Genomic DNA, 25,407 nt, shown 5'->3' on the forward strand with positions numbered 1-25,407 from the left:
TTTGGAAGGCCTTTTCTTCTGCCAGAAGTGATTAATGGAAAGCAGCCGGCCAGCAGATTGGAGTAACAGCTGGAGTGCCAGGATCCTGCCAAAAGAAGTATGCTTGTGCATTAAGATTACTGAGCGCTGGCTTTTGTCACTTGAACATCTGTATCCTGCTCTGAGGATTTCAAAGCACATTTGAAATTCATCCTCCTGGAAACTGAAAGCACAGAAGTAGTCCCAGGCATGCCAAAGATCGCAATGGGCTTAATCAGCCAAACCTATTATACCACATCTGGCTTCTCAGATAGCTTATTTAAAACAGCAAAAGTATCTTCAAATCATAGTCTCCTATATATAAATTCCCCAAGCAGTAAGAAATCAGGACTGCAGTCAAAGAAAATAAACACGCTGCTAGTAAAACTGCCTGTTTGTGCCTGCAATGAACAGCTGAGTAAAACTACAAAAAAAAAAAAAAAAAGAGAAAAACAACACGTACACAATTGTTCTTGGTCCCACACATCTAGCAGTCTACATAAGCCAGCTCACAAAAACCTTACGAGCTGCTGGCAGTGCCAGTCGTAGAAGCCTGGAGAAGGCAAGGCTGTATATTGATTGGTATGTTGCACACTGCAGAGAAAAGGCAGGGAGGCAGATGCATCAGAAAGCATCCACAGCATCACTTCACACTACTTTAATGGCAGCCCGTGTCAGAAGAAAGCTGCTGAGTATATTGAAAATGGTGCTGGGAGCATGAAAGCCTGGAGACAGAATATATCCCTCACAGGAACAACCACAGCTCAGCTGAGATCCCCCAGGATGGGGTGAAGTTGTACGCAATATGACCCATGCTGTATTTGGCACTTAGTGGAGTTAATCTTATGCTGTAGTACTGAACAAATGTTAACGGGCATATAATGGCACAAAGTTCAGAAGTCCATTGTATCACTGAATCAGTTGTCCTGGACTGTGTTGGTGGATATACAGCCTGAAACTGCAGTTTATTAATGCAAAGGTCGTCTTTATTTTAGGATTTTTGTTCCGGGTTTTGTTACTGCTTTTTCCCAACCTGAGACACTGTCAAAAAGCTTGAATTTCACAGGGTTTGACTTTCAAAGGGTAGATTATTCTGCCCTTCCTGGCTTAAGGGTTTGAAAAAACCGTGAACTTCTTGTCTGATGGAGTTCACATTTCCAAAGTGTAGATGTTTCCATTTACTGCTGCTGGGTGAATTTTCAGTGATGGCATAAGCCCGGATCACGATGTCATTAAGCTGAGGCACGTTAGGCTGCTGCTTGATGGAGCTATTTCCCATGGCTAAACAGAACAGAGATCTCCGTGTACAAGCATCTTGCAAGTTTTATCTTCGTCATTCTGTAACTTCTGTTTTAGTGTACTGTATAATAAATCGTACATGATTATCTTCTGATCTCATTACAGCTTTCTCCTATGAATATCTAATCTTGGTGGATGAATCTAGCATATTGAAGGATGACTTTTGGGTACTTACTGATTTAATAATACTGGAAATGCAGGATTGCAAACACCGACCATAGGACTTCCTGCATAGCTAGATCTCGATTACTGCTATTATTTGCAACCTTGGTACAGCATAATCTGTTTTTTTTTAATCTCTGAAGTAATGAATATATCTAGGTTATTCTAATTAGTAGCTTTCTATTTCATTCATAAAAAGCTTTAAATTTTATCCCTATTACGTGGGAAAATAGGGAGAGACTGTACTGATAAAAAAGCACAACAGTTCAAGCCTGACTCAGAACAATAATTATTGTGGCTTGGTTGAATCTCCAAGCCTGTCTGCAAGAAGAATGGAAGGGTTGAAGTAAAATAAGAGAATTTTTTTTAATCCTTTCAACAGGGATGCCTGAGGTTGGATAACTTAACGCAGTTTGGCACATAGGACTGAAAACAAGACACATGAGAAGGCAGATTTAGTGCAAATACACAACAGAAAGGAAAGCTTCTGGTTTTGTAAACTTCTGAAATGCACAAAGTCAGATCTATAGTAACTGAAGTATCAAAACCATTTCTACTTCTCAATTTCATGGGTCCTGTCAGACAAAAGTGTATGGATTCACACAAGGAGAACCCTGGACATAGTGGAGGACTGTGATACTCCAACCTCACTGTCACTTAGGAAGTATTACTAAGCTGTTGATGTTCACCTTTATAACACATTTGTAGACAAACAGTATAAAACAGTATGGTTTATAATATGTTCCAATAATTTTCTAAAACATGGGAAGTTATTTCAGTAAAAATATTCAACTTGTTTCAAGACGTTTTTTTACTACATGCAAAAGTTTAAGTTTACTTGAACTTTGTAGTGTGTACCTAAGTTTTAATCAAAATGCAGCTGGAAATGTGGAGTTTAAATGTGTATAAAAATATATTGAATTGCATTGTAGTTCTTTGTTATATTCTATTTCTTAAGGTTGTATTTTCTGCTTGAATCACATGAGTTATGTGGAAGCCTGGAAACTTTCCTCCTGGATCTGAAAACATCCTTCTAGAAAACTTCTCTCTACATGACAAAAATGGAGCAAAGGCTCACTTCTCTCTCTGAAAGGACTCCTTCCTTGTGATCACTCCTTATGATCAATGAATCACGTGCTATTTCTCTATATATGTCCTAGCTAGCCTCTTAAGGTTTATGACTTCCTTAATCTGTTGCTGGGTTGATTGAACTGTTGGCCTGTGTCCTGCTGTGAATACCCATCAAGTGACAGAGGTCTGTTTGGTTGCCAGTCCTCAGCGACGTTATTTCTAAGAAATATGTATTTTGTGGGTCATTACTTTCAAGTCTTTGTTCTAAAGATCTATCTTTTGTTCCAGTTGTAACTGACACTGATGAAGTGAGTGATACTGAATTTTTCCACAACCTGCACCTGTAAGCTCATCTGCAAACACGTACCGTCCATTTTCCCCAACACAGGCTTTTCAAGTTTCCGCATCACACTGTATCTGAAAGCCAGTCATTTTTAGCAACAACTTCTCCTACTTAGTTTTATGTCACATTTGATATATCTGGCTAATGCAAGATAACTTTTTGAAACAAAGTTAATGCCTGTTTGCCTTCCAGGCCACATAGACAACAGCATTGTGGTCATTAGAATAGTTCTTGATATTTTTCCTAGGTCAATGCATACTGTCTAGGCTAGTTTTGAAAACACATTTATATACAGATACCCATATAACAAGTATTTCTTCCTGTTCCTTCATCAAAATACAAATTGGCAAAATTTGCCCTTTTTTAACCTTACAACGTACTAAGCTTTATGCTCTTTGATCATAGCCACTTATACGATAAAATTGCTTTTTTCGGGGTGCTTGGGCAAAGCCTATGTGAAGTATAGGCTGAGTAAATTTCTATTTTCACTTTATGCTTGTGAATATTTAACCCAAAGTAGTCATGTGCATATTTAAACCAAAGCATCAAGTATAAAAGATGAGGTCCTCTATTTTGGTAAAAATCTTTAAGACGTTACTCTTGTTTTATTTATTGTTCTGCTATAACGGAATCTGCAGTGAAAATGGGGAGGGACAGTGACAGGATCCAAGGGTCAGCCTTCATGTGGCATGTGCTTATGGATGTCCAGATTATCCACATTAGCTTACCACCACAGGAACACCACGGTTTCTCTCTACTCCCAGCTCAGAGAGATGGTGCTCTTTGTGGCTCTAATAAAGCAGCATGTCTGTATGTCCATCCTCTGCTATGCTTGAACTCTTGGATGATCTAAAATTTATCTCAACACTTCATTATTCTAGAAATTGCTCAGCATTTGTGTTATAAGCACTGGGAATACATTTTAAAACAAATACGCAGCAGTGCCAGACAAACATCTCTCCAAAACAGCGTAGGAGAAATTTTTTGAATGCCTGAATTCTAAGAATGCGGTCAATGTATTCTCAGGGTATGAAATAGGTATGCCTAGACACATCTTCCTTCCAAACAGAAAGAAAAGGGGACAGCTAAGAAGTTGTTTAGTTTTATTTAGAATGGTGCATGATTTCTCCTGGTGGTTTGGTTGTATACCAATAATATTGCCTCCTTAGACTGTGATAGGTCACGTTTCTTGTACCTATCTCGTCACCATTGAATGTGGAGGATTTTTGTCTGTGTAGACTTTTAAGCAATATCTTATCCATCTTTCTATTACATGCTCTGTTAGTTTTACACCTGGGTGTGCAAGTTTTTCAATGTGACATTAAAAAAAAAGTTGCAGTTATGTAACGGTCGGAAAGCAGGACAATTTTTTTTCAACAGTCACTTTGTGCTGGGCTCTACAAAAGAGGTCAATATCATTACTCCCTTTTTGCCGAAGAGCAAAGAGTCTTAAAGAGAAGTGAAATTAACTGCTGCAGGTAAATCTGCAGGAAAGCCCTGATTTCTTCATTCTTGTCAGCAGACACCTTTGCCCTTGTTCCTGTCACAGTTCATTATCCCGTTGCGTTAGTACTTACTCATGCTTCTGTCTGTCTTGCCTTTTGTTTCTATACCCTTTTCTGTTCTTTGCTCCTCAGCACAGGAGGCATTTGGGATTTTTACACTCCTGAATGGTTACCTGTAGGGACTTTCCGTTCTGCTCAGAATCACAGTCAGGTTTACAATACAGAGTTAAAATCATATAAGAAATCTCATCCCACTTCTTCAGCTGTGGGATGAAGTATGCACAGTTGCTCCTGGGAGATGGCTTAGACCAATTACATTAAGTGCAGAGATTAAGCATGCTCCATCAATACATCCTTTGGAGAAATCAGTTGCGAAATTGTAACATGGGAGACCCTTCTGAAGTTTATAGATTGAATAGGTGAGTTTTACCAGACAGTAAAAGGGCATTCCTTCCATGTGATGTCTGAAATACCTGTTTCAACATGAAAAGCACAGAGCGTTCTCAATTAAACTATTATAAGAACTATTTCAATTGGGTAAACAGCATTTTTCCCCCATAAAGCATGAACATGTTAACCAAAACTTTTGAAAAAACATTCAGGCTGACACAAATTTCTGGACTAGAACCTCCACTCTGAGTAAATAAAAAGGAGTCAATGAAATAATGTATTACTAAAATACGATATTTTACTGGGGGTTGTTAGGCAGACCTAATTATAAGAATCACTATCATCAGCTCTGCTGCACTGAGACCTGCACTAAGCACCTGACAACTAACTAGAACATGATCATACATATACATAGTCAAATTTCTGTGAAAGAGGAAAAATCTGCCATAGAGCGAGAGTAGATTACCCCACAGGTCTTTTTTTTTTGTGTTCTAATATCTTATATTCAGATGAAAATGCAAACCCTTGAAGGACTGGAAAATTCACATATGTTGGCAAAGGTTGCTCACTTCACACGTGCCCATGCCATGTGAGGGTGTTGACTACACAGTTTTCCAAGGAAATCACGCAGGTGGAAAGGGTAATTCAGTCACTACTTTTGTATTTGTTAGCATGAGAGCTGTCAAAATAGATCTGTAGATAAATCACTTCTTGGAGGTTTTATAACAGGTTTGTCCTATCAAGATAAGCCTCTCCTCCCAGATAACCAGCTGTGTCAGTTTGCTCTGGTGAAACTCTAGCTGATCACAGATCAATCAGTTTTAGGTCAACGCCGTCTACGTTGTCTGTTTCCCCATGGGATGTGCTGCCAGGTGGTATGGGAGCTACCGACGAGCACTCAGTGTAATACAGGATGCCAGTTTGCTTTTACAAAGATGGTGGAAAGAAATCCAACTCCCCCCTCTTTCCCTCTCTCCTTTTTTTAAAGTCTGGGCTCTATCTCAGCATCTACAGTTCAGTTTCCCTCCTACAACCCGACGTAGCGGTGCTCAGCCAGCCGGGAAGGCCTGCCCTCCACTGCCTGTGCTCCTGAAAGGCAGCAGCCAGGGAATTAATTGTTCAGCAAAGTGTCTTGACTGCAGGGGCTGAAGAACAGAGCGGATGTGTACAGCAGACACTTTATTCCTATGTGCCTATAGGATAAAATTGAGGCCACCCCACACTCTTTAAGGGTGGGCGATGACTGGTCCCGAGCTCGCTCAGAGGTCACTGGCATCGCATCCACCCACTGCAGCCGAATGGTATACCCAGAACCGAAAAGCAACCGCCATAGCACGGTGCGGGGCCCTGCTGACCAGCTCAGCCTCGTCCTGTCGCTCAGCACCACCGACCTCCCCCTAACACGTCTGCTTCCAGAAATCTGCTGTTTTCCACTTGTTTGAAGACCCATGTCCCACAGTGTGGCCATACCCCGAGTCAACCTGCCTTACCTACCCAGAGGGGACAGCCTCTGGGAGCCAAGGCACGCACCCGTGTCAGACCTCAGCCAGCCTGTCCCTGGCTGCAGCTTTCTTGAAGTCCAAGGCCATTTGGGGCAGAAGCTCAGGTTACAGCAGCCTGAAACCCCTGCAGCTTGACTATTGCAAATGGCCTCCCACCACTTGCTATGGTCGTAAAGCCTGCTACAAACAGGCACCCTAGAAAGAGAGGTGACCTTAAGAAAGACTTACCTTCAGGGAGAAATTGATTGAAGTGCAGATTGGAATGACAGCAAATATTATTAAGATTTTTATATTGTTTATTTGTTGAAGAAGACAACTTAGTCCCTCAAAAATCAAATGGCCAACAACATGTGCTGTTACTGTAGAGACGCTTTCAGGTTTGGAGCTGCGCATCCAGAGCAGTTTACAGTAAAGACCATCATCAGAATACTCTGAGCATAATAAGGACACCCTATAAATAATGTAAAAGGTTGTGATGCCAGGGAAGCACATTTTTTTCTCAGGGAAGGATTTGCTTGGGGGCAACCTGTCGTGCATTCCCCCTCCCCAAGCCCCCCGGTTAGCGCTTCTGAACACAGTACATAACTTGCGATGGGTCAGGCACAGCCCTCTGGGTGTTCCTCCTTCTCCTCCATGACTCAGCTTTGCTTACCCCCCCCCTTCACAGTGTTATTTACAGAATTTAGGCTTAACCGTGGAGTGGCTTCAGTGAGAGGCAAGGCCATAAAAACATTGTTCAGCATCTTGTGCACCTGTGTCCCTCACCAGGTCAAGCTTTACGAGAGAAGCAATCAGTTTCATGGAGGCAACCAAATTGTTTTCAGGTAGGAGAGTAAAGTCTTGGAGGCCTGTTGCTCTGCAATGTAATTTCTTTTGTGTAAAATGCACTGAGTTTTCTGAGGCATGTAATCCTCATTCAACTTATTATGAAAAACTTGAGATAACTGAAAAATTTGCAACCTCTAAAACTAAATGCCATGCATCCATCTGACACAGTAACTGCTACAGTCTGCACCATGAGCAGAAATGTCAACAATACAGCAGAAATGAGTAGTAGTTCTCATACTTACTTCAGGTGAGCACCAATCACTCAAACCTATTGCTCCACGTAAGTGATTTAGGAACACTGGGCATGTCTCTTTGAGTTTCTCAGTGAGTTTTGCATGAATGGTTGTGTTTTGCTTACAAATCAGCATTTGATTACTTGATTGACCCTCCCTTTCCAGGAGGTATCTCCTCCAAGGAATGAAGCCTATTAATTTACTTATTTCAGGGTGTCAGGAAACCTGATGGTTTGTAGATCTATCAGGTAGTAGTTAGCTTTGTTAAAAAGTTGCTTATTCCTTGAGCTACTGAGGATAAAAAAAAAAAGTCCTGAGGCAATGGAAACTGCAACAGAAAGAAAAATGAAGGAAAAGAATTTACAATCAACCAAAGATAAATCCAGAAGAAGGAATAAGTACAGGCTCTTCTGCGTGGGTTGGTTTTCATTTCAGTTTCTCCTTGCTCTTTAACAGAACCTTTTCCACATCCCTCTTACTGTTTATTTGGGAATAGGGTGCTTTAGCATTGAACATGTACTAGAAGAGTGCGCAGTGTCTCCACAGGCCATAACAAGAAGGATTGGATTTTTAGTTTGCTTTGGCTGTAGAGCTATGGGCAATCAGCTTTCGTTAGCTATGTAGCTTAAGGTGCTCTGTGTCTCCATTAGCCTTAGTAGGGCCTGCAAATAAGTTGGTTCCCTTGTTGACTTTCTCAAATTTGCTTTGTTTGCCGTCTCAGCTCTAAAATCGCAAGTTAATATTCACTGCTGTTCTCTGAGCTAAGGGACTATCTGCATATGTATCTGTATCAGATGATTTAAATGTGTTGGCTTCTCTGTGGACCTGCTGTTTTAAGTGTATCTTAGAATCTGGTTTTAGTTAATTTTCCTTCTAATTGTTTAAGCTAAACTGAAAAGGCTACTTAAAACTGCATGGGAAAAAAAATTACAAGGTGTTAAATCTGTCACTCTAAAGGATCCTGGCAGTATGGGCCTCTTTTGGTTGCCCTCTTAGGGCTTTCCAGATGCCTGGCTTGCATAAGGGCAGTTGTATGGTATTGAACAAAAGGTGTAGCTAGCCTAATATTCCCGCCCCTGAGACGATGAATTAAGCAATGATTTAGGCAACGTGTGCCTTAAAAAAGAGAGTGTAAGAACAGGGTAAGCTTAAATGATACCTCCATTTGCAGCTCAGGGATTTTCTAACTCCAAAGAGGCTATACAGCCATATGTAATAGTTGAATGGATTAGTAATTAGTAATCCTCACTGGATTTCTCTTCCACAAACCTGTCTAGTTTCCCCTGGAGCCCATATAAACATTTAGCTTCTTGTGGCAGGTAATTCCACTGAATGGCACTCCTTTGGTGGAAAAAAACCTTTGCTTTGCTTGTTCTGAACTTGTTTCCTGCTAGCTGCAAATATTTTCCACCCTTTCCCTGCTGGTTATACTTTCATAATCTCTGCTATATCCCTTAGGTCAACTTGTTTCAGAATGAGGAGTCCTAATTTACTCAGTTGTCCATTGCTAGACTTTCGGTAAGGTTTCTTCTCCACTGAATCTTAAACTTGAAGGCCTGCATCTGGAGGGGAGAGCAGGCAATGACTTCAGGCTCTTGTTGGAAGTGAACATAAACTTATGTAAGCTGTTTGATGGACACTGATATGCACTGTAGCCACTTGCACTCTTTTTGTTGGTCACATACATTACTTAAGTAATTGTGATTATAATATATGGAGAGATAAGCAGAGTTTGTGTTCAAATGGCAGTAAACTTGTGTAGTGGCGTGTGGGTGTTTTTTTCCGAGTGGCACCACTAAAACATATGACTCTGTGATGTCAGTTATGCATACACATGGCTGTATTCATACGAAGTGGTAATAGTTAAACTGCAAGTGGCACAAAACCCAAGAGCTGCTTAGTTTCAATGGCAAACCAGCCCGTTTAGAGTGAGCGCACCTGCACAGGAAGTGTGTGCACTGAATGGTATGAGGAGACGGCTAAGAAGAAAGGTCCAGAATAATTTAGGTGGCTTGCTATTGCAGGCCTGAAGGCGTGCCTTTCTTGGCGCTCTAAGCTTTAGCAGATATGCTGTGAGAAATAAAGCATGGTTGTACGAGTGAGGAAAGGGGAGAGTGAAAAACACTGGCAGGCAGAAGCTGTCGCTACAGAAGCCTGGAATGTTAATGTAGAGGAGTTTGTGTGCTGTTGTCTGTCTCAGATTATGTCTCTGCTTTGTCTCACAATGCAAGTGATTCATAGCTTTTTCTGCTGAGGGTGGGGCAGTAATTACTTTCCTGGATTGCTAAAAATAAAGCCGAACCATGTATTAATCTTTAAAAGAAAAAAAAAAAGGCAAAAAGCTGATGTCTCATGAACTTTTATTCAGAATGGATTTATACTATGGGTATGAATTATAAATGCATGTCTTTAAATAATGAACAACTTATGCCACAATCTATTTTTACTTAATCAGACCTCTATTTATACCTAATGTATGTTCCCGTGCACAATAAGATACACTAGTTTTCTTTTCCTACTGCTATTTATTCTCTCAGCATGTGGTTTTCCTTCTTGATTCATCAATACGTATCCCTCTGTGGAATGCCAAGCTGTCTTATTTAAAAATATCAAAATGAAACATACTAACCTGTTGGGTCTTCTGATGTGAAAGTATTGGACTTACACCAAACAAAAAAAAAAATCAGTTGCTTATCTTTTAACTAGCAGGTGTTGACTGGCATTACAATGGGCCTTGCTGCTAATCTGCTCTCTTTTTAATAACCTGGAAAATTACTGTTGTACCATGTGTTCTGGTAAATTGGTAGTGTTGGACAGTAATATATATTTTTCATAATATGCAAATGTAATTTGTATTTGTAAATCAGTTTTACTTTCTTGAGGAATTTTGATCATGTCATAATCCAAGTAAGCGGGGGAGAACTATGACTTTCAGAAATGCCTGTCCTGCAGTTCCTTGGGCTAGCAATGGTCTGCATTGGTGACTCAGTGATTCCTGCTGCAGAGTTGTGCAGTGGCTGCTGCAGAACAGTCGTTTGACTGTTTTCTCCAAGAGGTCTTACTTATGATCAGGACAGCACTATCTAAGACAGCTTTTTGAGGGTTATTGCTTCTCTTGACCTGAGATACGCTGTCTTCTGTTGTGGGGTGTGCGTGGGGTCTTCTGGTGGGAGGCGACTGAAGGGTAAAAATGGAGCTTAGGCAATTGGAGAGACTGTGGCGCTTGTCTGAAAGAGGTAGCAAACCTTGTTAGATGGAGTACAAGCCGTCAGATCAGCTATGGGACAGCTGTGCTGCTGGATGTTGCTGCGTGTCTGTGGGTTTTGGGGTAGTAACAGGAGAGCGTGTTAGGTGTAACATGTTCAGAGTTTCAGAGTTGTGGGAAGCAGGATAGCGAAGGCGAGCATCCCCATGGAGGGATGGTGGGCAGTGTGTCACCACCCCAGTGCTCCGCAAGGGCTGGCCACTGTGGGGAGGGGGTCTTGGGGGCTGCGAGGAGCAAGGGCTGCCTTCAACAAGCGTGCTCTGGGGAAACGCCACCAGCGCCACCTTGGCCAGCTGCAGAGCTGGTCGCCGCGGCGGCTCCTCGGTGAAGCACTTCACAAGTCGTTGTGCCGAGACCGGAGGCAGGTGGGCCCTGAAAGGAAGACAGGTAGTTTCTCGGGAAGGGCAGTGGCCCTGGGCATGGATCCTCCTGTAAGCACTGCCGAGAGCGGCGCTTCAGCCTCCCAGCCCCACGTGGAGCAGAACGTCTATTTACTTAAACTCTCCTAAGGAGAAATGCTCCTTGGGTGTGGCCGCCACAGGCCGGCCGAAGAGCCGGTACCTGCGGCGCCCTCTGCCCCGCCGTTCCCCCTGAGCGGCGCCGGGCGCCCCCGGCCCTTTCTGTCACTCCCCAGCTCCGCTCCCCCTGACGAACGGCACGCGGAGCCCGCCGCAGCCCGAGCCGCCGCTCCCCGCGCTGGCTCCGCCCTCCCGCCCCGCGGGCGCCTGGCGCGCCCGCCACCGCCCTCCCCCGCCGGGCGGCACCGCCCGCCACCGTAGGCCCCGCCCTCCCGCAGGACCCCTCTCAGCCGCCGGGGCTGCCCCTCCGAGCGCCTGCCGGACCGCGTCGCCCCCGCCAGGCTCCTCGCTCGGGGACGCGGCGTCTCCCGCCGGCCCCCGGCTCTGGGCCCCGGGCGGCCGCGCCTCCCGCCGGCCGGGCGGCGGCGCGGGGCGGCGGGCGGGGGAGGCGGCGGGCGGGGCGGCCCCGGCTCGTTGGGGTCCTGCGCGGCGGCGGCGGGCGGGCGGATCGGTGTCTCCTTCACTTCGCCCTCCAGTGCCAGCGGCTGCAGCAGCGCGGCCTCCTCACGGCGAGACCCGCTCGCTCCGCCCGGTCCCGCTCCGCCCGGCCCCGCCGCCCTCCCGCGCTAGCCAGGTGCCGGCCCGGGCCGCGAGCGGCCCCGCGGGAGCAGGAGAGGCGGGCGGGGCTCGCCCGTGTGCGAGCGGGCGGAGGGGTGGCGAGCGGGGCTGGGGGCCGCGCGGGGCCGGGGGCGGCGGGGCCGAGGGCGCCTTCCCCGGCGCCCAGGCTAACGGGGCGGGCGGCCGGGAGCGAGGCGTTTCTCCGCACGCGTTGTTCGCCCTCCGCCTCCCCTCCCCGTGGCCTCCGCAGGCGCCGCGCCCTTCTCGGCGTGCGGGCCCGGGCCGGGCCGCGGTTACATAAGGGGCGGCGGGGAGGGCGCGGCGGGCGGGGGTCAGGCCGGGATGCCCAAGATGGCCGCGTGGAGGAGTTCACCTTGCAGCGGCAGCGGGCGCCGCTCGCCCTGGCGGCGGGCCTGGCGGCGGCGGCGGCGGGCCTGGGCGCGGGGGAAGGACCTGGCGCTGGGCGCCGCCGCCCGGGCCCTTCGCTGGAAGGGTGTGCCGCCTCCCCATGCGTCTCGGCCTGCCGTTTCGCATCCCCGTTTTCCCTTTCGGTGTCCTTCTCTTCTGGGAGGCTCTGCTTTGCCCCAGCTTTCGGTTTATGAACACGTAGTTCATTTTCAGATGTTTAATTTTCTTTCCCTTCTCCATAGAGTCTCTAAATTGGCCTAGCTATGGCTACTAGACTAGTGTGTCCACCTCCGAGATGTAAGTGGGGAGAGAGTTGAAGCAAGGGCAATGAGGTGGTTTGGTGGGTTTTTTTAAGCTTTAGTAGCAGTGTAAGTCTAGAGGTCAGTGGAGTCCCCAATGTATTTTTAAAAAGTATTTTTTGAATAATTTCAGTTTCTCTGTTGCTATTTACACTACTGGAATACAATTTCAATGTAGTTATTGCCTTTTTTTTTAAAACTGCATGAGTACTTAGGTTGTTTATTATAGCCTGATCTAGCCTCTAGCCTGATCTTCAATATCCTGAGATCTTAAAATTGTTAGAAGTCTTTATAGAAGTCCTTGGCATTCCTTTAATAGTAGGGTGTGAGAAAGTTTTGAAATATTACCTCGAAGGAAAACTGTGATGTAATAATTCTGATAACAATACATTTTTCTGTTCTTAGGATGAGGTTTTTTTTTTCTTTTTGCAGAAAAAGAAAGCATGGTTGTGGCTCTTGAGTAACAGATTAATTAAACTTTTTTTTTTTTGAGAGTGGCATGAAACAAAGATCAGGGTAGAGCTCTCACTTGAATCAAGTAGATTCTGTGTTTTTGAAATGAGGAATAAGATTATCTGATAGTTGCTTTTACAGCAAACCTCTTGTTAAATGGTACTTATATTTTAGTCACTTCTAATTAGTAGTTTTTAAGTGAAAGACACTTCAAAATAGGGTTGAAGAAAATTACTTCTGATTATAAGAATTTGCAAACCTAGCTAATTTGCCAAAATTGGAGGACAAAGGAATGATTTTTTTGGCCCTGTTTTCATTTAGTGAGCATTCTGATGATGGCCCTGGCTTATCAGGTATTTAGTATATCCCAAATTAACTCTTGGTTTCCCCTTTTGTTCTCATCCATCCCTGTTAGTATAGGATTAGAACAGCAGCGTGACAGTTGTACGCTCTTAACTTTTTATCACAAAACTTGCATCTGTAGGCTGGAATGTCTGACAAATACTGAGTGGTTTCCTTGCAATGGGAAGGATGCTTAACTAGGCCAGATACAATGGCAACATCCTTTTTACTGTAGTAATCCTTTGAATTTAGACACAGATACCAATTTGTTGACTTCTCAGGACATTACTGCTTAGCATAAATCTCTTGTCTGTAATGGTTGTCTAGTCAGATTGGAAACATTGAAAACAAAAGTGAAAAGCTCGTTTATTTATACTGCAAAAGCACGTCGGTGCTAAAGGCTAGTATAAAACCTTAAAACTAGAAATAATTGTTCTTCTGAAGATGCTAGTTAGAAGTGAGACCTATTCATTAAAGGAAAAATACATAGCTAAACCTTCTCTGAATTATTTTAAACTGCTAATGAATTGTACAGTTGCTGTACAGCAGAAATATAGAGGGGAAAGAGCAGTGTTCCCACACTTTCTTGTAATTTGCTCTACCACCTGCTCCTTTTTATTGAATAAATAACAGGAACCATTTAATGTCTTGTCACCAGGATTAGTATCTGTTCTGCTATAAAGTTTTTTTTGCTCAAGACTTAAGATATTTATTATGGACTTGAACTTGGGCTAAACCTTTTTAAGCTTCAAATGCTCTAAGTCATTTTCATGTCTCTTTTTTTTTTTTTTTTTTTTTTTTAATAGACAGTTTACTTTGACTCTGTGGAAAACCAGACTTGTTTTATGTTCTTGAGCAAGCGATGGATGTCTTGCTATAGTGACCTGGTTGTAGAGTTTAGAACCCCTTACTAAAGAAGGGTTTGTGGTTTGGTTTTTTTTTTTTTTTTTTAGTTAAACTGTGAATGTAAGTGTTTTTGTCCAGAGGAGGCTGAAGTTATCTTATGGCTTAGAGAGGTGGAGTAAGGTACTCTGGAAAACTGCATCAGAAATTGTAGAAAGATAAGAAACAGTCTTGTGTCTTAGCATTGCTTGCTAAAATCGTGTTGTTTGTTTTGTTTTGGTTTTTTTTAAATAGTAGCAGTTCATAAAATTAGGGTGTATATGGCAGGTGTGATAAGGGTTTTTTGTTTGTTTCTTTTTTTTTTTATGTGGATGCTATTCTGAGACAACAGCCTGTTTAGTGGAATGGTGCCCTAAAGGAAATTCTTTTTGCAAGTTTTCCCTTTATGTAGATAAGGCCATGAAAAGATGGAAAGAAACATTTTTGAGCGAGGAAAAAAAGCTTGCCTTGATCCTGTATTATTGAATACACTTATGATCTTGTAGAGATCTGCAGAAGCTAAGCAGTTCTATAGCCAGGTGTTGAAAATTTATATATTGGTTAAAAGTACTATACAAAAATGAAAGTAATCTTTTCTGCTTTCAGTTGAAAGTTAACATAGGAGTACTGCCCTTGTTATTTTTGAGGTTCTGAAGATATTTTTCCATTTACTTAAACAAAAAAACCCAACAAAAAAACCACACAAGAGCAAGATAAACAGTCAATTATGTTAATCTGACTTTCTCTGCAAAACAAATGTGACCAATCAGTTTGAAAAGATAAGAGAAGATTTTTGTTTGCTTGTGTTTAGCTTTTTTATGGTGCTTATCTAGTTGGTTTCATTGTTGTCCTCCCCCCCTACCCCCCCCCTTTCACAGCACGGGGGGGGGGAGTTATTAACTCTTTGAAATATGCTCAGTTTGCTGTATTTAAAAAAAAATACAGTGCCTCTGTAACAGTGGCCTTTTGCTATTGAAATCATGGGTAAACAGTCACTGAAGGAAGATGCTGATAGAATGTATCTTCACAGGGAGGAGAACCGTACAGGCCTGTGTGAGACCTTAGGCTGGTATCTATCCATCGGGCCAGGGAGGCTGGGTCATAGCTAGTCCTGAATGACAGGTTCTTTAACAATGAGATTGCCAGAGGCTCCCCGTCTGAGAAATGGACTTTTTTAGAGAGCTTTTCTCACTGACCCAGGACTCCTACTAGTTGCTTGTTTTAAAATAACAAGACAACCCCCCAAACTTAAAATCTTGTACATTATAGGGGGGAAATCTTCATCAGATTGATTGCTAGTTAACGGCATTAGACATTCCTTTTTAAACTGTATGTCTAACATTTAAAATGTGGGGGAAATGATATTGCAAAACAGAGATGCACTCTTTTTACATTTTGAAAATAAAACCTTGTAAGTCCTTTCAGGTAATTTTCATAAGCATCTGTCAAATTTGACTGTGGAACTTCAGGAAATAACTGTCTGCATTATAGTTTTTGAAATTTCCAGTTTCCTGGGTTTTGGTGGTAACTGCCAACTCTGGAAATGTGAGCTATTGGGTGATTTCTGGTAATTAAAGATGTATGGAGAAATCTACTTAAAAATTAAGAACTGCATGGTCTTGTAATGCGTCTTCTCTACAAGCAGATTACCTAAGCCAAGGAAACATACAGTGTGCGCAGTGACCATCACTGAAAATCTGTAGGTGTTTCACAGAATACCGTAATTGTTTAGGCCATCTGTCTATTAACTGCCTTCATGTATGAATCTGCCTTAGAGTTGTGGTAGCGTTTTTTGAGTGTGCGCAATGGTAAAAGATTCACTATTAATTAGCCTGTTACCTTTCAGCTCCAATGGCGATTCCTCCATCATATGTAGACCTTGGCAAATCTGCCAGAGATATCTTCAATAAAGGATATGGTAAGAATAGTACCTTTTATAAAACATAGTGTTTGTGGTGCAGCAATGAATTGCCTTTTTGAGCCTGTATGTAAAATTGAATGCTCAAATGCCTGTGTTTCTGGGGAGGGGGAAGGTGTGTTGTTTTTATATCATTACTGTCAACTAACAGGTCATTGGAGGCTTTTTGTGGGCTGTTCTGATGTGAAGGCTGCTAAATATTACTGCTTTAGCCACATAAATGTCAGAGGTGTACAAGTATGCAAAAATGTAAGCATCAAGTACCAATCTGTCTGTGCCACAACATTTGTTGATAGAGAAGGGGATATATACCACTGTAACATTATAGCCTTTTTTGGAACAGAAAGAGGAGTAGCTATTGGGATAAAGAATTCTTCAACATTTTAAAACACTTTAATACCAGGCAATTGCATAGTTAAATTCTGCTTTGTTACAGTGCTGTTTTTCTGGTCTTTGGGAATGCACATGGGGGCTTTTTCACCAAGACTGTCACTCAGCTCTAAGGGTAACAATGTGAATTGACAGTCTCATAAAACCTACTTAAATTACAGTTCCAGAGGCTGTGTATTTCCCAGTAACTTCACTTTTACAGTTTTTTACTTTGAGATATTTCTTCTTGGTGCTGAGAGACAGATTTTGTGCATTGGGATAGTTCTTCAAATGGCGTTGACTACAAAGGCGATGCCATCCTGGGAACAGAAAAGAATGCATTTTGTCTGTCACTAAATTTACTCTTGAAAGTCATTGTTTGGTAGTTAAATGTATAGTGTACAACTGAGAGGCTACTCCCCACTTTCTGTGTGGTGATGATAGAACAGAACTCCTGCCTTGTTCTAGAGTGGCCTCCTCTACACACTGTGGGATCTAAAATTTGAGTGTTAACTGAAGTCAGCCTGTGGTTGTTTTTATATATGTAGATACGTGGCACACTACTGAGACTGCTTGGAAAACCAGCTTCTTGGAAAATGTGCATGGTCTTAGTTAAAGCCTCCTGGTGTAACTTTGACTTCTGTTTGTTAAGGTTTTGGATTGGTGAAACTGGATGTGAAAACAAAATCTGCGAGCGGAGTGGTGAGTTTAAATACCTTTTATTCATTATAATTTTTTTCTGGTTATGTTCTAATATTTAATTAGAAAGGACACCTTCCAGGTGCTGTTAAGTAGTTTATTGGTTATATGAATGATAAACTTTTGGTGTAAAACAATTTCAGAAGCCCCTAAAGATCCGACTTTATTCTGAATGTAACAGGGGTATCGCACTGTTTAGTAATCTTCATAAAATGAAAAGGCTTTTTAGTTGTCCCTTGTTGTATGTCTGAAGGTGAACAAATAGCTGACACATTTTTTTTAAGTATCTTAACATATCGATCATAGTACACAGAATTTATTTCTTGTGATGCTATTTGTATTTGGTGGAAATCTCTGGCACCTTGATGCTTGTGTGAAGTAGTTGGCAGTGAATTAGCACGTTGAATCTTTAGCTCCTTGTTAAGGTATTAAAGTGTTGCAGTAATGTTCCATGCAAGATCTCTTGGCCATGCAAGCAGTGCCTCCTGTAACTTTTATCTATTTCTAGAGCAGACTTTGCAAGATACAAAGGTAGACTTTCTTTTTTTTCGTAACTGGAAGCTTTAACAGTGTAACTGGCTGTTAGAAACAAGGTGTGTGGGTTATATGCTGTGTTTTTTCTAGAAGTCTGTATCGCAACTGAAGCACAGTTTGCAAGAGCCCTATTACAGATGTAGTTGTTATTTTAGCTTGTTTCTTTCGAGGACTACCAGTAATACTGGTAAAACTCTCTGAAAAATCCAAGCCCTCATGTGAATCCCATATCAGTTATAAGCCATCCTTCCCAGGAGGAGAAAGTGCTGGCATGTATGTACTGCAGATGTTTTAAAGCAGAGATAAGAGATAATGTAATAATTTGCTGCTCCTGAAGCTATTACCACAATGGTTGCAGTCACATATACCCTGTGCACTAGGAAAAGCACAAAGCAAGAAGTTAAAGCTGAAGGTTTTTGGACTTGAAGTTGCGTAGTCCATGTCACTTGCCAAGAAATAGACCTTACTAGAATTATGCAACTGTGTGGATGGCTTAGTGGTTCACTAACATAATACAAGTAAGTATCTTGGCCATGGTTAAATTTGATCAGCCACCATTAAAGAACAGTCTCATGCGCGCTTGCGGTGTGCATTAGGTCTTGGGTTGTGAGAATACGAATGCTTAAGGACTTGTGATTTCAAATCCTTGTCTCCTGGGGGAGCTGAGTGTGAGGAGTAGATTTGAAAATAATACTGTGCACGGAGGAAGTCAGAGATCAAAATTTTGATTTATATGTTTTAAAAAGTTGAAATAATAAACTTTTAAAATCATAAGGGCAATAATATTTCAGTGGAAAGAGCTGCTTAACATATATTTGCAAACCAGACTTCCGCTTCTACTAGGTATTGCCTTTAGTTTCTGAATAGCGGTACACAAAATTATTCATTCTGTTCTTTGTGAGAATCCAAATAGTGAGAGACATCAGGGACTACTTAGTTTTAATAAGATGTGAGTGATATTGCTAACTTTTAAATACTTTCAAGAATTCCAAGTGAGACTCTACCAGAAGCATAAAATCAGACTGTTGCCTTAGCTCAGAATTCAAACGTGAATGTTCTTCCTGTGTGTCATTAAACCAAAGTGTCAGGAGAATAGGAATTTTATAGATATCAGTAAAAATGTGTGCCTATGGCTTGTGTGAAAGGCTGGTGCATTGGTTAGGCTAAGAACTCTCTTAAAAAAGCAACAAAAAACCCAAAACAAACAAAAAACCAAACCACTCCACCCCCAATTTGAAAAATGATGGCATTCTATGACACTTCACAGTTGTGCATAATTTATCTTTGGAGGTGGTTGACTGGAATAATGAAAATACATATGTGATCCTTAAAGAATTTTACTGGAGTTACATTATGTGCCTTATAGCGTTCTTGGCTCTTGGTTTGATTTTTAATTTGCTCATTAGGAGTATCAGACTTATATTTCAAGAACTTGTTTCTGCTTTTAAGGAGAATACTTATGGTAACTACTGTCCTGCTTATGAGTTATGTTGCAAACCTGTACATTTTGTAATAGTGGCAGAAACACTGCAGTTGAGATGGGGAGTGGGGGAAGGCCTCCATGTGGGCATGAATCATCTAGTTCTTCTTGTCTGTGTCGTTACCCCTTCTCCCCCCGCAAGTTGTCTAATGTTAAACTTGTTGCATAGAATAACAAGATCTTAGTGTTTGCTGAAGAAAAGTCTTTTCTCTTTTGGCACTGTGTAATGCTTTCAGGATCACATGTATCTTCTTTATAACATGGACATTGTCCTTTTTAGGAATTCACAACATCTGGTTCGTCAAACACAGACACTGGAAAAGTGAATGGGAGCTTGGAGACCAAATACAAGTGGGCTGAGTATGGGCTGACTTTCACAGAAAAATGGAACACAGATAACACTCTGGGAACAGAAATTGCAATTGAAGATCAGGTAATAGATTGGGAGAGTATTTATTTGTTTTACCTAACTAGCAGAAGTGAATTTATAGCTTTACCTTCTTCCCCTTTAATTAGATTGCCAAAGGCTTGAAGTTGACATTTGATACAACTTTCTCACCAAATACAGGGTAAGAATTGTTAACCTTTTTACCTTGTGTAGGGTGGTAACATGGTACCGTGTTACCATGTAACCCATGGTCAATAAACGTTCATCTGGTCTGTTGTATTGACAGAGATGTTTGTATGGTTTGCTATTGATCCAAATTAGCAAATCCCAGTGCTAAAGGCTTCTGCTCTTAGAATCACATCTTCCTCTACAGGGTTAGTATTGGATGTTTCACAACAGCCCACTTTGCTTCTTTTCTGGGGTAGAAATACTTGGAAGATTGCAGGAGGCATGAAAATGCCTCTACATTGATCATGAAATGCCTGTTTGCGGTAGCCCTGTGCTCCCTTGATGGGCTAGCTGTGCTTTGACCCTGTCTAGAGGATGTATGTGCATGGCATTTAGATACATCGTGTAGAGTCATGTGGCTCGAATTTGGCAGTTCATTGAGGAAGATCAAGCCTTGTCTTAAGATAACTGTTTCTCTGTTTCAGAAAGAAAAGTGGTAAAATTAAGTCAGCTTATAAACGTGAATGCCTAAACCTAGGTTGTGATGTTGACTTTGATTTTGCTGGGCCTGCAATCCATGGTTCAGCTGTCTTTGGTTATGAAGGCTGGCTTGCTGGTTATCAGATGACTTTTGATAGTGCCAAATCAAAATTGACAAGAAATAACTTCTCTGTGGGTTACAAGACTGGAGACTTCCAACTGCACACTAATGTGTAAGTACTGAAAATTGTGTCCAGATTTACGGAAGCGGGCTTTCTCTACCTTTCCTTCTAGTCAGAATACAAATGCTTGAAATACCAAGAGGTGCTTGCAAGGCCGTTAAGTGGAGTGCATTTTTTAATAGGAAACTCTAAATAAATGATAAATGGTACTTTGTATCTCTCTTTTTCGAAACAGTAAATATCAGTGGCTTGTTAGCACTTCCAGCATAGTATATGCTACAGCTTACCAAATAGTGAACTACATCCAAATTGGAAGTGTAATAGTTCAGTTACGCAGAGCTGATCATCGTGCTTTTTCCAGCTTTCCCATTACACTGAATTGTATCTGACTGTAATTTAAGGGCAGTAGATTTGTTAGAGGTAGTAATTAGTGTTGCACTGTTTAAGTAGGCCAGTAGTAGTTTCTGGAGCAAGACTAGAGCTTTGCTTTTGGACTTTCTGAGTAGGTTCATCATCTTGCTTGTCTGGGATGAAGAGTGCATGAAACACTTAGAGGGTAACTAAACAAGTGTAAGACATCTTGTTTATGAACTTTCTTCAGACTTGCTGCCGTTAGATCTTAAATGTTCTTCAGAGCAAGCTGATCAAAACCTGCTGAACAACATGGTGTTTTCAATCTAAGTTAATAAAAATTGGTGTTGTTCCAGTGCGTTTAGTTAGGAAATAACTTATTTGATTTTTGAGGTAGAAGTTTGTCCCTTTGGGAGGGGGAGGATGGGGGTTGTGTCTGTCTGGGTTTATGGAAGTTGAGGCGTATGGGAGGAAGCTACAAAACACTTTAGTAAACTGAAATGGAATTCTTGCAGCCCAGACTATAATGTCAGACATTGTGACAGATTTTTAAAAAGGTCATCTAATTCTTTAAGACTATCATATGTATTCAATATTCATAGAATTCAGAATGTCCCTTTCCTAACTATTAACATTTATCTGTTAGTTTTGTAAGGATGTGATCTGGAATTACATTCAAGTACTTAGTTCAGCATTAGTGTGAGAATTAGCTGTAGCACTCTGAAATATCTTTTTTTTTTCCCTTGATTTATTGCAGTTTAGTTTTGCCCTGAAGCCTTTATTCACCTCCCCTTCTCCTGTCAAAAAATGTGAAACAACTCAAACTTGGAATTCTCATTTGAATAAAAATTTGAAGTAGTTAAAAAAAAAAAAAAAAAGTTGGGATTATGTAAATATAGGAAACTAACGTTTTTCCTAATTTGTGCAGCAATGATGGTTCAGAATTTGGTGGGTCAATTTACCAGAAAGTGAGTGACAATCTTGAAACTGCTGTAAACCTGGCTTGGACAGCAGGTAGCAACAGCACTCGCTTTGGCATTGCAGCTAAATACAAGTTGGATTCCACTGCTTCTATCTCTGTAAGTATGGCTCTAACCAAAAGGGTTATGCTAAGCACAGTGTATTTTCAGTTTCTGCGAGTCTGTCTGTTATTAGTACAAAAGAAGGTAATAGGTTAGGAAGTCTTGTAGGAATTACTCTTACAATCCAGGCAGTTATAATTAAACCAGCAGTATTTAAATTCTGTAATGTTGCATACAGCAAAGTCTCTTTTAGAATCTGACTGTCAAATGTTGTGCTACTCTAGAGGACTTAATGTATTTACTAAAAAAAAAAAAAAAAAAAGGAAAAAAAACCCTCTTCATGTCTAGTTCCGTAAGTTTACAGAATTTTTTTAAAACCAGTTTTTGGGGAGCTCTGTCACGTTCTCATGGTAAGAACTCTGGCGATACTGGTTAAAAAGGCGATACGCAGAAAAGTTTTCCGTATGTTATGAAGTTAGAATTGAACCTGTATTGTTGGAATCATCCTATAGAGGAAGTGATGCAAAGCGAGATAAATTATTTTGCACATATTGTTTATGATGATATTATGAAATGTTTGCTGCTTGACTGATTGGACCTGCAAGATACTAATTCTTTTGTAATAATATGAACATGGAGGATTCTTCTGAAGTGGCTTGTTTTGGGAGACTGTGGTGGTAAATTGCTATGGCCTTCTGAAAAGGGGGGAGTGGGGAAGTTCACCTGCCAAACTACGTTCCAGTAACAGTTCTCCCTGCCCTTACATTCTGTCTGCTCTTAAATATGTTACTACTTCAGCTGTAAATTGGGGAGCAAGGGCATAGCTGGGAAGAGAGAATCCAGTAAGCACAGAGATATTGAAAGAACATGTAAAATTTGCTTAAGTTGGTAATGGCAGTGTTGCCATAGTTATTCTAGCTTCTGAATGATAACAACAAACTAATCATTTACAACATTTCAATTGCTTTTGTCTTCCATTTTTTTTCAGGCAAAAGTGAACAATTCTAGTCTAGTTGGAGTGGGTTACACCCAGACCCTGAGGCCAGGTAAGAGTTATCCCATGAATTGTCACATACGTATCTTCTATGCATCGCAAAGAAAATCTTTGAGATCTATGCATTTGTATGCAACTATTTCCCTTCTTCAGAATAATTTTGTCTTGAAGGCAAAGTACATGTTTTACAGTAACTTATGTTGCACGTCAAACCTTTATCTAAACAAGACAAATTCCATTGTATCTAATGGTATTTCTGCATCGTATTCCTCATTGATTTGTGTAGGAGTGGACTGTATTGTGTTTGATAGCTTAGCTTTAGGCTGTGCAAAGCAGTCTTTTTTAGCATTGCTTTTTCCAGTCATATCGTACTGAATGATAGCAGGTCTTGAAATAGTGATTAATCGTCAAAAGAACACACTTCCTGCTCTTCATATTTAGTAAAAAAACCTCCAGAACTTTACTTGTTCTGCTTAAATATGAAAACACCTGTTAATGCTATATTACCATTGGTTAGTTCCTTATCTGAAAACGAATAAAAATCATAGTTTCATTCCATCCCTTCCTTGGTACAAGTGTCTGTCTTTCTATGCATAATTTTCCTCCTTCTTTGCCCACCTTAATGTAGAAAAGGAGGGCTCTTGTGTACTTACCAATTAGAGACTCTATATTGACTTTATAACACAGTGTTTACAAAAAGCATCTAGCTTGATTCACATGACTAGCTTTCAATAGATTTCATGGGTAAATGGATTCTTCTGTAGAAATCTTTAGAGGAATAATGAAATAGAAGAAGAGCTACAACGGGGACTTGTAATGACAGAGGTTGAGTTGCATGAAAGCTACTCTGATTATATGTTGTAAACATGCTGTTTAAAAATCTTACAGGTGTGAAGCTTACACTGTCTGCCCTGATAGATGGAAAGAGCATCAATGCTGGTGGCCATAAACTTGGTCTTGGTCTGGAATTGGAGGCTTAAAAAGGCGAAGAAACTGCTGCAGAGAAGGGATATCAGAAGAATTTGGCCTTAAAATGTATTTCCAATGTGACCAGCAGGCTTTTTTTTCCCAAGAAGGATGACCTAGAACAAGAGCTGTATTTGAAGTATTTAGACAGTTACTTGTTAGCTGGTTTCTAGTTAAATTGGTTACCCATCTAGTTAAAATTCTGCATTAGTGCAGTCACTTAAACATTATTTAAATGTATTTAACTGTTTAATGCGCTACCCACAAATAATGAAATAGACATTTATGAAAACTGTACAATTGTGTGCATGTTTGTTTTTATGTTCCTTTTAACATTCGATATTGCCATTGAATGAAAAATGGATCAGTGGATGTTTTGAAATGAGGTCAACAATTTTGTTAAATCACCTGAAGTAGAAATACATTTGGTATCCCAAGACAAATTATGAATAAAACAAGTATACACACATACTTGTGCCTCAGATACTTTAAGAGTTAAGATACGAGGGTAGTGCTCAGTTAAGTTTTAACTTTTAACTTAAAATAATCCAAGAAGTAGTGCCCTATACCTTTGTGCAGTTAAGGACCCCCACCCATGACAACACTGAATATAGATGGTTTTCACTGAACAGTTGGATTCCTCAAGCAAGTTGAATGTGCTGTTCTGTCAGGTAAGATTTGTCATGACACGACGGTTTAATTCCCCCTGTGTTCCACGGGCAAGATTTACTGCATTACTGTTGGCCTCCTGATGCAAAGAGTGCAGAATGATGTACTTGGCACACTGAGAGATTTAAGAACTGCTCCTTGATGCTTTTGCCCAAGGGGTGAAAAACCTCACCACAAACACACCTTTTGCTTATATTTGTATGAAGTGAGACATATCTCTGCAACTGAATGTAACAGTGTAATGGTATAACAGCCTGCTTATCCCAACTGCTGTGAGAGGTTTCTGCTTAAAATGACTGAAATAAAGGCTTAATTTTAAGTGGAGATGGAGGAAAATGCATCCGATTTTGCTTTCCCTTTTGACTAATAAATCTTGGCAGATACCCATTTTAAATCCAGAAACATGCAGAATAATGGAAAAACTCTCATGTTTTTCCAGGATAGAATTAAGAGAGAATAGAATTACGAGGGATATTTGGTCTGTGAACATAACATCCCTTAAGGTCAAACATAACTAGCTGTGAATGCTTTTAATGTGGAATATATTAAATATGTGTAGTTACAGTGCTTACATTTAAGAAGGGGGATTTATTGAGTTCAGGGGAGTGCCTGGAGCCTACTTCTTACAGTCTCTCATAGCTGAGAAGGGTATCTTGATACTTAGTCTTGCAGTCTGTAGTTCACAGCAACTTCCTTTATAGGGCAGGTGGCTAGCTTATGATCAGGAAGCTTTATCTCTGGTTTGCAAGCTGTTTTTGGTTCATGCTGGATTAGACTTAACCCCCGTAAAAGTTCTGGTGATTTGCTCGAGGTCTTGTTCCATCCTGCATTGCATTGTTGCCCTCATACTCAAATTCTCAAGTTAAGTACTCTGTTGTAAACTGCCTGTGTTTAGGCTTTAGCTGTGGAAGAGGTGAGCCAGCCTCTTTGCAGAAGATAGGGTTCCAGCTCAGGCTCTTGAGCAGGCTTGCTAGTCTAGTGTATTTGACTAGTTTTGTTACATGACAAAGAGAAGGTTTGGCAGCATTTGTGCTTTGGAGTACCTTAACTG

The 25,407-nt window shown here is 41.2% G+C and overlaps 1 protein-coding gene across 1 annotated transcript; it reads left to right on the forward strand.

Annotated features, from left to right (window-relative positions):
* Nucleotides 1-7,645: 7,645 nt before the first annotated feature.
* VDAC2 (voltage dependent anion channel 2) lies at nucleotides 7,646-24,680 on the forward strand. The gene is made up of 9 exons (XM_050898799.1): nucleotides 7,646-7,769; nucleotides 15,983-16,054; nucleotides 17,076-17,125; nucleotides 19,417-19,569; nucleotides 19,653-19,705; nucleotides 20,178-20,405; nucleotides 21,634-21,784; nucleotides 22,716-22,773; nucleotides 23,610-24,680. The coding sequence occupies exons 1-9, from the start codon at nucleotides 7,673-7,675 to the stop codon at nucleotides 23,699-23,701; spliced, it is 954 nt and encodes a 317-aa protein (XP_050754756.1). The 5' UTR covers nucleotides 7,646-7,672; the 3' UTR covers nucleotides 23,702-24,680.
* The last annotated feature ends 727 nt before the right edge of the window (nucleotides 24,681-25,407 follow it).

The sequence above is a fragment of the Gymnogyps californianus genome, chromosome 6, assembly GCF_018139145.2.
Source record: "Gymnogyps californianus isolate 813 chromosome 6, ASM1813914v2, whole genome shotgun sequence".
Classification (NCBI taxonomy): Eukaryota; Metazoa; Chordata; class Aves; order Accipitriformes; family Cathartidae; genus Gymnogyps; species Gymnogyps californianus.

Excerpts from the sequence above, each read along its gene's own strand:
- VDAC2 (XM_050898799.1), top strand. The coding sequence starts at position 7,673 with ATGGAAACTGCAACAGAAAGAAAAATGAAGGAAAAGAATTTACAATCA. Across the intron at positions 17,126-19,416 it reads CAAAATCTGCGAGCGGAGTG|GAATTCACAACATCTGGTTC; the intron begins GTGAGTTTAAAT and ends TGTCCTTTTTAG. Across the intron at positions 19,706-20,177 it reads ACTTTCTCACCAAATACAGG|AAAGAAAAGTGGTAAAATTA; the intron begins GTAAGAATTGTT and ends TCTCTGTTTCAG.